Here is a 12,384-nt window from a genome sequence, read left to right on the forward strand (position 1 = left end):
TACTCTTATTTTGGCAATTGTTTCAATTAACAAATTGCAGTCTTCCCATTTGCTCTTATTTTATGGTGGTATTTGTTCTTGCTTTTTATTTTATTCTCTTTACAATGTTTTTTTTTTCATTTTAACTGAAATGTCATTTTAACTTTTTTATCCTGTTCTATGAATCACTTTTACCTCTGTTTCGAAAAGTGCTATACAAGTAAAATTTATTATTATTTATTATATTCCATCTCAAGCTCGCTGCTGTAAAATACAGGGCTCCTGTATGTACCCAAAGTTAAAAAAGAAGTCAGCTGGTGGCAGGGCCTTTTCCTATCGGGCCCCGTTCTTTTAAGAGTTTTTTTTTTTTTTGCCATTTTCCACCTTTATTTGATAGCGATAGTTGAGAGACAGGCAGACATGAAAGGGGGGAGCGGTGACATGCAGCAAAGGGCCCAGCCAGACTCAGGCCGCTGCGGTAAGGACTCAGTCTTACGTGGTACGCGCTTGTGCCCCTCGGGCCCCGTTCTTCTGGAATAACCTTCCTGCTGCCGTCAAACAATCAGTCTGTTGAGTCTTTAAACTCGTGTTTTAGCTTTAACCTACAATTAGTTGCCTTTAAGTTGAGTGCTTCACAACCTGTACTGTATTGCGGGTCAGTTCCTGCCTCAATGAATTTACCAACCACTGTTCTACCGATGAGATTATAGAGTATAGGTTATTGACTATTGCAAACTGTTCTCTTCTCTCACGTGTCTCTTCTCTCTGTCTCTCTGAATGATGTCTGATTCTTTGTATGTGAATGGTGTGACGTGAGTCTCCCCTATGTGCTTGTGTATTCTGTCTTCCTCCCAGGTCTCCATGGTGATGGTGGTCGCCAACTGGACACTGCTTGACATCCTCCTCATCATTCTTTTTCATATATCTTATGAATCCATGTCCTGTTTCAATGTTATATCCTTCTCTCATTCCGAGGTGTGACTGTTTTTCCTAGTCTCTTCCCCCCACGTATGTGAATGGTGTGATGTGAGTCTCCCCCGTGTGCATGTGTCGTCTGTCCTCCTGTCAGGTCTACATGCTGATGGTGGTCATGTGGCTCGGGTTCTGGGCTGTTCCGGTGGCATCTGGACACTGCTTGGCATCCTCCACATCATATTCTTCATATATTCTATAATTCCATTATAATTGTGTTATCCTCTTTCAGGGTTGTATTGTGTGAATTGTGTAAACACAACATCCATTGCACATTGTCTGTCTTGGGAGAGAGATCCCTCCTCTGTTGTTCTCACTGAGGTTTCTTCCTATTTTTTCTTCCTATTTTTTCTCACTGTTAAAGGTTTTCTTGTAGGGAGTTGTTCCTTATCCAATACAAGGGTCTAAGGAAAGGATGTTGTGTTACTGTAAAGCCACCTGTGAGGCAAATATGTGATTTGTGTTAATGGGCTACACCAATAAAACTGACTTGAATAATGCAGCACACTAATGTGCCGGGAGAACTGACCAGGTGTGCCATTCATGGAAAATGTTCCAATTCCATTTAAAATGGATTATTTATAAAATAAAATGAAGTCATCATTTCACCAAAGGAAATTAGCTCTTGCGTTGCAATTTCGGAATTGTAAACTGATGCTTTGTATCATAAACCCTGTTCACGCTGGATTCATTTCACATTAGTTTGCCGGCAGCAGGTTTTCCAGTTGGGCCTGTGGGTTTTCGCATTTACGGCCCCAGCCTCTAAAACCACGGGCCCTGAAGTCTGCCCACTGTTTTCTTAAATCTGAATTCTACAGTTCCTAGAATACAACACACAGTGCTGTGTGTCAGCACTGGAGGTAGGCGTAGCTGCACCTGACCCAGGTCTGGAATCTGGCATCGTATATCTTCCTACATGTCTTGCAAATGAAAATGAGCGGGAATGCTAGAGATATGAATTCATTAATTAAGGAATATATTTTAAGTCTGGGGCATAGACAAGGGATAGACAAGCAGAAAGATGCTGCAGAGCACACTATTAATACCACGCTGTTAACATCAGGCTTGGTAGATGTGAAAGACGGAGGGTGAGCAAGAGAAAGAGGAGGACGGCGGAGGACGAAAGCAAGAGCAAACTTGCGTGTTGAAAACAAAACTGCTTTCCTTCGCAAATTGTTTCTAAATATCATTAGTGCAAAATGTGTTTTAGGGAGACTTGGAAACCATAATGAAATATTTCCAAGACAGGAATCCTTGGATAAATAGCTGCTTTTCCCTGCCCTCTCACCCCAGCTGGGGCCCTCTGTGACTGGCATTCCCTGATCACCCTAATGAGGCTCGGACACAACACAGGGTGAGAGGGCACAGCCATTATCTGGTGTCTCTACATTAAAATCGCTTTCAAACAGCCGTTACCATCTCCCATACAGTCATCCCAGAATACAATTAGTGGAAATTATGCAAATGTAAACTATTGTGACTCCTCTGACCATGCTGAACACAGAGGCTTACAAAGCCAGGGAGGTGATATGAAGGAGAACCGGGAAGGCGTCTTGACCAGAGGGCAGCGAGTGATTAATAGCATCAGCCTATCCATCGTTATGGCACTGATATGGTTTGGGTAGAGACGTTAGCTTGACAGAGTGACAGGGGTAATTACTTAGGCGAGGTCACCCGGGGTTGACAGGAGTGACATGGCTGCTGGGGGCCCGCTGGCCCTGATGTCACCGACAGCAAATCCACCACCCTCTGTGCTGCTCTGCTGCTGCAAGGTCCCCGCAAGTATATACTGATCCATACAGAAACAAATAAGCACAAATAAGCCATACATACCCGTCCCCGCAGACATGAACATCACACACTTTACTTCCTGCACACACACAGACACACACACATACACACAGGGCCTGGGGGGAAGTCGCAGACCTACCAAAACCCGATGAAGAGAATAGAAAATAGAATAGAAAAGTGTAGCCAGTGCTCTCTACAGGCAGGCTGCACGAAGGCCGTCCTCTCTCCGTGGTTAATCACCGTTTGTCTGGCTGTCACCACGGGCTTCATCTTCAGCATGCCCCTCACTCAGAGGACACGAGACAACGGCTAGAGAGGAAGTGACACACTCTAATGCTTTCAGAGGAGATGGGTTGTGAAGCTCGCACCCCCCCCCCAACAACACCCACCCTGCCCCACTCCCCTGATCCGCCAAGCCTGGCCTATCGATTGTTGTACGTGTTGCTACCTCCAGAGATCTCCGTCAAGCTGTTCCTACACCTGGCTTTGGCAGCTAGTTTTAAGTAGTGCTGCTGGGAATTTCCCAGGTCTCCCATGGTTCATTAGATCCGGCCGAGTTTATAGTTGAGATTGAAAGTCCTTTACATGCGAATTCATATCGATGTACACGGGCGAGCATATTTCATTGTTTGACTGATGTGGGAATTGAATTGACTTTATTTCTGCTCACTCACTCATGCCCTGTATGAGTATTAATTTTGAGAACGTGATCAGATCTCAGCTGCTCTTCCCCACCAAGGAGCTTGTAAACAGTTGTTTGTGAACATTTCATGTAGGGATTTTATCTAGGTTTTTTTGTTGTTTCAATTACTCCACTCGCACTTCCTCCTATACAGGCCTCCCTTTTTGGCCGGCGAGGATGTGAGCAGGACTAACACGGCCTTGGCCACTCGGCCGATGCATTCATCCATGCACCCTCCCTCCTTCGCTCCTTCTCGCCCCGTTGCTCTCCCCTCTGCCCATTAACTTCAATTAATGTGATGGTTCATCAGTGGTGGAGGACTCTGTCACTTGGCCATAGCCCACTACTTATCTGATTACTCTTAATGGGAAAAAATATGATAAACAAATTCAATTATCCCTGACCTATTTCCAATTGTGGGGACAGAAGATTATAATTCACGTCATCTCTGAAATACGAACGTGAGGATGCCTAATTACCTTGATGTCACGTAAAGGATGGACAGGGTACGTAGATATATTCCGTATTCAAATGATGAACTACTCTACATGGTAAAGGCCAGAGAGGGAGTGAGCGATAGCGAAGATGAACACCCCCCATTGTGTTGTGCGTGGCTATCAGTTCTTCGGTGAGCGCAGCCTTCATCTGCCCGTGTTGATGACAGGAGCGCCGAGCGGCGCCGTGGACTCCTCCAGCAACTGCAGAAACGGGGAAGACAGATGGATACAGATTTAATTAAATCTGGGGCTGACTATATGGAGATTTAGGGAGGTAATTGAAGATGAATGGCCTCTATGAGAAACCCCAGCCTGTTCTTTGAACCCTTTTCACACTGTACATGCCGCAGCGCGCCACAAACCACAACCTCCATCTGAACAGGTCGGCCTGTTGAACACCTGGTTCTTCTCCAAAACAAGTTGTTAAAATTAGTCAGGTAGGTGAGGTCATTCCAGTTGTTTCCACTACAGGTCAACTGTCTCTCACAAGCCAAGTAAAATAATGGTTAATAATGTCCCTTTTTTTTAACATAAGATGCAGATATTTTTTGTTCTTGGCATCCTTAAAACAAGTCTAACTGGGTCAGCAGAGGGAGCTTGGTCTGCTGCGTCCAGTGGGCCCAAGGACCACGGCCCTGCCCGGAGCTGCACCTGAGGAGGAAAGACCAAGGGCGGTCTGACAGGACGCGGAAGTGGGGCAGGCTAAGCTAACTGCTTGCCCATGCAGACCGGCAGTTCCAACAGTCACCCTAGCTGGCCTTCGATCTCTGGACAGTGATTTTTTTTTTGTAGTTTGGATAAATGTGTTAGTTTAGATATATGTGTTAGTTAGTATGTGTGTTCTTGTAGTTTTGGGATATGTGAGGGCTGGGGGTGAAATGACAAAGTGTTCCTGATTCCTAATTAAGAACAAACGCTTGTACTTCGCCAAATTGGCAGATACTTTTCCCCACAATAAGATTTCAAAACTGAATCCCATTTTAAACAGATTGTTACAAACTGACATTTTTGTTCCTTGTATAGTTGTCTGGCATGTGTGTGGAATAGCGTGGGCGCCCTCTGTTGGCAGCCCGCTGGCCTGTGGTCAGCAGGCCATGGTTTAGACAGTGGGAGGTGGTGTGACCGTCATGAGGGACGGACGGTGGGTGGAAGTGGTGTGACCGTCATGAAGGATGGGCGAGAGGCCGGAAGTGTTAGGCCACTAGCCAGCTCTGTTCCAAATAAACCATCTCCGTTTAGAGATGAAGAAATGTATCTGATTCCACCTCAGCTGAAGAACCGAGACTACCATCCTCGGGCCGCATCTGATCTTCCAGCCCGTCTTTCTCTTTTCCATCACATGATCTCCTTCACATCCTTTTCCCTGTCCTTTTCTATCTTTCTATCTTTGTACATAGTTGTGTGTATGTGTGTGTGTGTGTGTGTATGTGTGTGTGTGTACATGTAGACAAGAGAATCTGTGTGTGGGTGTGTACATTTCTCTCTGTATACACTTGCACTGTGTCTCGGAGAGTTCACTGACTCTAAAGGATCGATGAAAGGAGGAGATTCAGAGCCAATTATTTTCAGCTTAATGGTCCCCGGGGTCCAGGGGTGAGCAACAACAAAACGCCTTCAAGAGACATCAATTCTGGACAAGCCAGCTACTCCATCCCGGCACCGCCACGGCGCGGACATCAACTCGCAGTTCTCTGGAGAAGAATGAAACGCACACTGCAACAACACACACTCTGGCCCGTGCGCGTGTGTTTGTGTGTGTGCGCGCGCGCGAGAGTGTGTGCGCGCGCGCGCAGCGAGAGTGTAGACTTTGAGTACCATCATTCCACAGCGACAAATAGATGAGCCAGTTACGCCCGGATCGGACTGCACGATAGTTTCTTGTCTTTCACGATGGCACCGCGTCAGACTGCTGCTATAGATTCGTGCCCTGTCTTGGCCGCCAGCCTGGCCACACTACAGTACGATTCCGACCCATCGTCGTAAACTGTCGTCATCACGTCATCTGCTGTCATCAAGACGGTACGCGAGTCCATAGGTCGTCGGGGAGGCGGGTCAAGAAGTGTCAATCATGGAAGAAGCGCTCTTCGCCATCTTTGTTCACCCATGCGCGCCAGAGAGCATTATGTTATCCTATTGGTCAGCGTCAGGAACACGTCTTTGAGCGTCGGCCAGGGGTGTCAAACTAGACGGAAAATGCCTGGCGTCCGGGTAGCGTAGCGGTCTATTCCGTTGCCTACCAACACGTGGAATGCCGGTTCGAATCCCCGTGTTGCCCCCGGCTTGGTAGGGCGTCCCTATAGACACAGTTGACCCTGTCTGCGGGTGGGAAGCCGGATGTGGCTATGTGTCCTGGTCGTTGCACTAGCACCCTCATCTGGTCGGTCCGGGCGCCTGTTCGGGGGGGGGGGGGGGATAGCGTGATCCTTCCATGCGTTACGTCCCCCCGGCGAAACTCCTCACTGTTAGATGAAAAGAAGCAGCTGGCGGCTCCACATGTATGGGGGGAGGCATGTGGTAGTGTGCAGCCCTCCCCGGATCGACAGAGGGGTGGGACAGCGACCGGGACGGCTCGTAAGAGTGGGGTAATTGGCCAAGTACAATTGGGGAGAAAGAGGGGGGGAAATCCGGAAGAAAAGGTCGTCGGGGAGGCGGGTCGGTCAAGAAGTGTCAATCATGAAAGAAGCGCTCTTCGCCATCTTTGTTCACCTATGCGCGCCAGAGAGCATTCTGTTGTCCTATTGGTCAGCGTCAGGAACACGTCTTTGAGCGTCGGTCAGGGGTGTCAAACTAGATGGAAAATGTAAAAAAAATTCTGACATGCTACACTTGTCGAGTTGGGGTCGTGGGGCGTCTGATGCTGGTCTTGGATTATGTCACACTACAAGAGCATTTGTCGTTCCCGACGTTAATATTCGGGCCCGACACTGAACGATGGTCGGCAGCGACGCAATCCGGTCAAAATCGGCCCGAATTTGTGTAGGTTGAGCCAGTAAAGGCAGGTTAGGGTTTGGGTTGGTTTAGGGTTAGGGTTGGGTTAGAGTTGGGGTTAGGGTTGGGTTAGGGTTTGGGTTGGTTTAGGGTTAGGGTTTGGGTTGGTTTAGGGTTAGGGTTGGGTTAGAGTTGGGGTTAGGGTTGGGTTAGGGTTTGGGTTGGGTTAGGGTTAGGGTTGGTTTAGGGTTAGGGTTAGGGGAGGGATTTTGAAAAATGCTGTATGATTGTTTTCCTCCGTGGGGAGACTGTGCTGGCATTGAGTTAATCATCGCCCCCTGCTGGCACTGCAGCTTCATACACGCATGTATTTTTTCCCGCCTGAGCGAGGCAAACCGTGACACTGACACGTTGGACCGGCGGATGTATTACACGCTTTGGCGTGATGCTGGGCTGGCCTATCACAAGCTACGTGAGGGCCGGCGACTGAAGTCTAAACCGTTCAGCCGGACAGTAATGAAACCCGCCGAGCCGTCAACAGCCCTCCCTCCCTCTTTTGAAAAACAAAAACAATGTTCATCCACCTGTTCTCCTCTCGTGCATCCTGTTCATCCACACAAAGCGCGCTGCGTTTGAACGGAAACATGGCAACGTGTCCCTCTGGTAACCGTTCGGTCCCGTCTCCTCTCCCAGGTTGCCTAGCAATGGGACGCCGGGTTGTTTAAAGCGGTCCCACAGGGCGACGCGTGTGCGCTCTTCTGCGAGGCGCCGGCGGCGGCACGTTCCCCCAACAGCTTAGCGCTCATCAACTATTTAGATATGCACTTAACGCTCGTGGGGAAGCTGACACCCAGCTCGCGGCTGGAAGGCGCGGAGGCGCTCATCAACATAACGGAAACAGATCACGGAAGGAGGAAACCTCCTCCTTGGGACGCGCGTCGCAGGTTAGAATTGTGTGTCAAATGTGCAGTAAGACCTGATTAAAGGTTTTGGTGCAACAAATGAGGGGTACCAGGAGAGAGCGGTGGGTTTCCCGGGGTGTCTATGGAGGGTGGAGAGCGGATCCTGCGCTCCCGGGGGCCTCCACTCCCGGCCCTGCCTCCGCACCCACTCCCCGAGCAGCACACAACTGCGGGGCTCATCACACTGACACCATCCCCTGCTTGTACAGACACATCCCTCTCTGTCTGTCTGCTGGATGCTCGGAGTCTCCCCCCGTTCCCCCCCTCCTCTCCTGTCCTCCCAAGTCCTTCCATCTCGTGCAACCTCCCCAGGCTTGAAAGGCAACTCCACGAGGAGTCGCATGATGAATGAGCAGACAGTCTGTAGGACCTGTGTGTGTGTGTGTGTGTGTGTGTGTGTGTGCGCATGTGCATGTGCATGTGCATGTGTTGGTGCCTGTGTGTATATGTGCCTGTGAATATTGGGGGTTGTGTGTATGTTTCTGTATATGTGTGTGTGTATGTTTATGTATGTGTGTGTGTGTGTGTCTGTCTGTCTGTCTGTGTGTGTGTCTGTGTGCACGCGCGCTGGTCAGAGAGTGATGACCACAACGGCCGGAGTGATCACAGTGGGATTCATTACGACGACAGACAGGGCCGCCTCTAAAACATTGACCGCGTGTCCGTGTGTGTGCGCATGCGCGCATGCACGTGCCTTGACAGGCCCTCCACTAAAATGGCGTCTGAGGATTACGCGCACTGACTCAGGACGGAATAAACAGCGGCGGGGTTCGGAGGTTTGATAAATTATTTACATCACAGAGAAAGCAGTGTCGACACTGTTTATGCCCGCACCTGCTCCTCCCGGTGCTTAAAAGATGATTTATGTGCTGTGGTCACGCCGGATTTCAGCACTATTGGTCCGCTGCCTTGTGGGACGCGAAGCGGTGGTTACAAAGTGCCGCAGGCTCATTTGGGAGGCGACACGCCGGGAGAAGAGCACCACCGCCTCTGGACCAGCCAAAGTACCGTCCAGAGAGCTGTTACAGCAGTTTGTTCGCTCTTACGCTCAAATGAGTCATGGCCATAGCACGGGAGGGGAGGTGGGTAATGCGCGCCGTGAGTTCCGCACTGTGGGGAGCTGCTGCGCGGCGGCGCCCCCGCTAAGCTGCACCGTGTGGGATGGCAGCGTCAAGACCGAGCGCTGTGGGCGCTGTATTGTTGACCACTGACCGTGGGGTAAAAGAAAGAAACCCCACCCGTGTGCCCATTCTTAAAATCAGAGTCACACACACTTCACTTGTCATTTCCTGCACTTGTGCAGATGCAGTGAAACGAAACATCGTTTCCCCGGCGCACAGCAGTGCAACACAAAGACAAAATATACATCCAAGAACTACAAGTACACACATATCCAAAACCAACAAAGAGATCTACACTAAACAAAACACAAAAAAATCACTGTCCAGGAGAACGAACGCCAGCCAGGATGACCGTCAGACCTGCCAGTCTGCATGGGCTAGCAGTTAGTTTAGCCTGCCCGGCTTCTGCGTCCTGTCAGACCGCCCTCGGTGTTTCCTCTTCGGGCAAACCTCCAGGCAGGGCCGTGGTCCCTGGGCCCACAGGACGCAGCAGCCCAAGGTCTCCCCGCCTATCCAGGGCCAGCTCTCCCAGCCTTCAAACGACGACACAAACTTAGACTCAGACGTGGACAAAGACACTGCATGGACAATACTGGGTTAGGCCGCTGGGTGAGGCCGCCAGCTTCCCACACCGGAAGCGGAAGAAAAGTCATTCTAGTTGCGTTGCTGCTTCGTTGGTAAGCATGAAGGCAAAACGGAAGAGAGTGGCAGGAAATGTAACAACGTGTGTACGTTGGATTTGAGTCCATGTCGCGTACCATTCAATATAAACTGTCCAAAATCACGTAGCCCCCCCCCCATAACAGAGAGACTTCAATTCTGTTAAACAGCTTTCTGCAGCACAACTATCCGCCTGCTGTGGAAAGTTGAATCTGAGATGACTCCTCCAGTATGTCTTAGCATCACATTTCGTCATTTTCCCCACAGTGTCTCCCAGTGTGTCCCAGATATCAGTCTCCTGCTGCCGACAGGGATGTCATCGCCAGATTTACATAGAGCCCCAACAACACAGACACCCGGCGGTACCGCAGCACCGCACACAAGCTCAATATTTCATAGCCATATGAAATATGCCTGAATGTGTGCGCAGCATCTGCCATCTTCTGGGCTTCGTGGTCCCCACGAGGCCCGTTTGATCTGTAATTGGGAAGTGTCCTGAATTAATCAGCAGTTTTTTTAATTGAAATAACACTTTCAAAAACACCAATAACACAGCGAACAGCACCGCTTATTCTTCTTGTATTGCCGCTCGCCTATTGTCAGTTTGGTGTGCGTGCTCGGTAATGGTCCGCTGAGAGTCAGGGAACATTACCACGGTGGCAGGAAGCAGTTAGAGCTAATAAGAGCGGGGGGGGGGTATGTCTGTCTGCCTACAGGACTCTCTGGTTTTTTGTTTTCATTACCACAGGGTCTGGGCCTGATTTGGGGTGTGTGATATTTCTGCTAAGACAAAGCGAGCAAATATTTCATCGCGGTACATTTTGCAGTATTACATAATCCATCTGAACTGTGCATTCTGCCTCGTGTGCCCGAGGCTTCGTCTGCGGTAGCTTCTGGCGGCACCGCCACCCAGAAACCGTGGCTTGTTACCGCTCCTCCACCTCCCGAGCCCAGCTGCCTGGCTCGACCCCGTCCCCCCATCCCCTTCCTCCTTCACGACCAGGGGTGACGAGACTGCAAACATTACTTCAGTAAGATGTAGTGTTACTTTGTGTGGGTATTCCTCAACTCGGGGCAGAGTAATCTACCAGAGAATTACCCAGGCAGAACAGTGAAAGGTTAGCTAATTTACATGCCCAAGCCGTTACGTCTTAGCAAAAAAAAATCATTAGGCCTTTGCTCACTCCCCTTTCAAAACCCATCCCCGAAGAACTGACCAATTACCTGTTTTGCATGGTCCTTGAAAATAATTGGTGATTATTTGCAAATTGTCCCTTTTCGGCTCTTCTCGGCCAAGCTGAGTATCAGCTGTGGCAAGTCATGCAGAGTGGCTTGATATGCCGCTGTATGTATTAGTACATATCTATTAGTACCTATCTGCTATCTGTTAGTACATACCATATACACATCTAGTACTGTTAGTATATATCACTATGAATATTTATTGCAGTGATATCATTTTACTCAGTACTGCAGTAACAGCAAATATATTTTTTCAAGTAAAACTGCGACTCTGAGTATAAGTGCTGTTCTGTAATAGTCCTTCAGCTTGTGTGACCCACGTTTACCTAAGTAAGTTTAACAGTTGTAGTGATTTACAATCCTCCTCCGCTAACGTAGCGAGTTGCTTCCCTTCCAGACCCTGACTGGACCTGTTTTTATGTTCATGTTAGGCTGATTGATCCCCTGGCTGCTCCGCCCCACCGGTTTGCATTTGCAGTGGCCTGCTTGGTGAACTGGTACCCAGGGAGCCAGCACAGAGCCAGGTCTGGGGCCAGGAGGACCTACGGCAGGCAGACCCAGGGCCAGGAGGACCTTCAGCAGCCAGATCCAGGGCCAGGAGGACCTACAGCAGCCAAGTCCAGGGCCAGGAGGACCTACAGCAGCCAGATCCAGGGCAGGAGGACCTTCAGCAGTCAGGTCCAGGGCCAGGAGGACCTACAGCAGCCAGGTCCAGGGCCAGGAGGACCTACAGCAATGTCACACTGCCAGGCCTGCAGCTGTGGCAGCAGGAAAGAGTGGATTATTTATCATTTAATAATATATGTGTAGACCTTATCCTTGTTAATGAATTGATGCATCAATAAATTTGTATGATATTGTCAAGGCACCTTAAAGAAAGTGTCGCATTATGTTCCACAAGCTAAATAAACAAATTAAAAGCATGGAGGTAGCATGTACCATCTTCCCTCACATTAATGTCTTTGGGAAGGTGCAAGGGGAGATGCAAGGGGAGGTGGGGTGGGGGGGCTTCTTATTGTTCCTGCACTCTGTGTTTCCACTCTTTAAGGCAGATCCCTGGCTGCCCACATGACGGATGGGGAGCATTCTGGAGTGGCCGTTTGGTACTTGGCATCACGGCAGAGCGAAGCCTGGGGCCGTCAGGCCTGAGACGGCGGCTGTCCCCAGCGCACCCCAGGCAGCCCCCCAGGGGCCCTTGCTCTGCCTGGAACGAAAGGAGGCGCCATAAATCAGCCCGTCTGGGGGCTCGGCTCTGCCTCACCATTCATCTCAGTCCTAGTCCCTAATGGGGAGGATGAGGAGGAGGGGGGAGTGGGGAAGCAGAGGGTGGACGGGGTACAACATACCTAGGGGATGTAAGAGTAGGTGCATGGGGCAGAGAAAGACCAAGGGTCTCTCACAGCCTAATGATACAGCAACCCCGAGGCCAGGAGAAGCTGTGAAGGGAAGAACCACCAGAGAGAAACCCAGCAAGTGTCCTAGATGACAAGATTACACAACTGAAAAGTTAAAGATGCTGCACAAGATACTGTGTCAAGCTACACTTTTCA

At 49.7% G+C, this 12,384-nt stretch overlaps 1 protein-coding gene across 1 annotated transcript in view; it reads left to right on the forward strand.

The window, feature by feature from the left end:
- The window catches only part of LOC130111703 (uncharacterized), a 31,737-nt gene extending 19,754 nt beyond the window's left edge, over positions 1 to 11,983 (forward strand). Inside the window, exons 5-7 of the mRNA XM_056278972.1 lie at positions 7,552 to 7,793; positions 11,266 to 11,543; positions 11,883 to 11,983. Coding sequence (XP_056134947.1) covers positions 7,552 to 7,793; positions 11,266 to 11,543; positions 11,883 to 11,983 — 621 coding nt within the window. The remainder of the gene's footprint in view (positions 1 to 7,551; positions 7,794 to 11,265; positions 11,544 to 11,882) is intronic.
- Positions 11,984 to 12,384: the final 401 nt, after the last annotated feature.

The sequence above is a fragment of the Lampris incognitus genome, chromosome 1, assembly GCF_029633865.1.
Source record: "Lampris incognitus isolate fLamInc1 chromosome 1, fLamInc1.hap2, whole genome shotgun sequence".
NCBI lineage: Eukaryota > Metazoa > Chordata > Actinopteri > Lampriformes > Lampridae > Lampris > Lampris incognitus.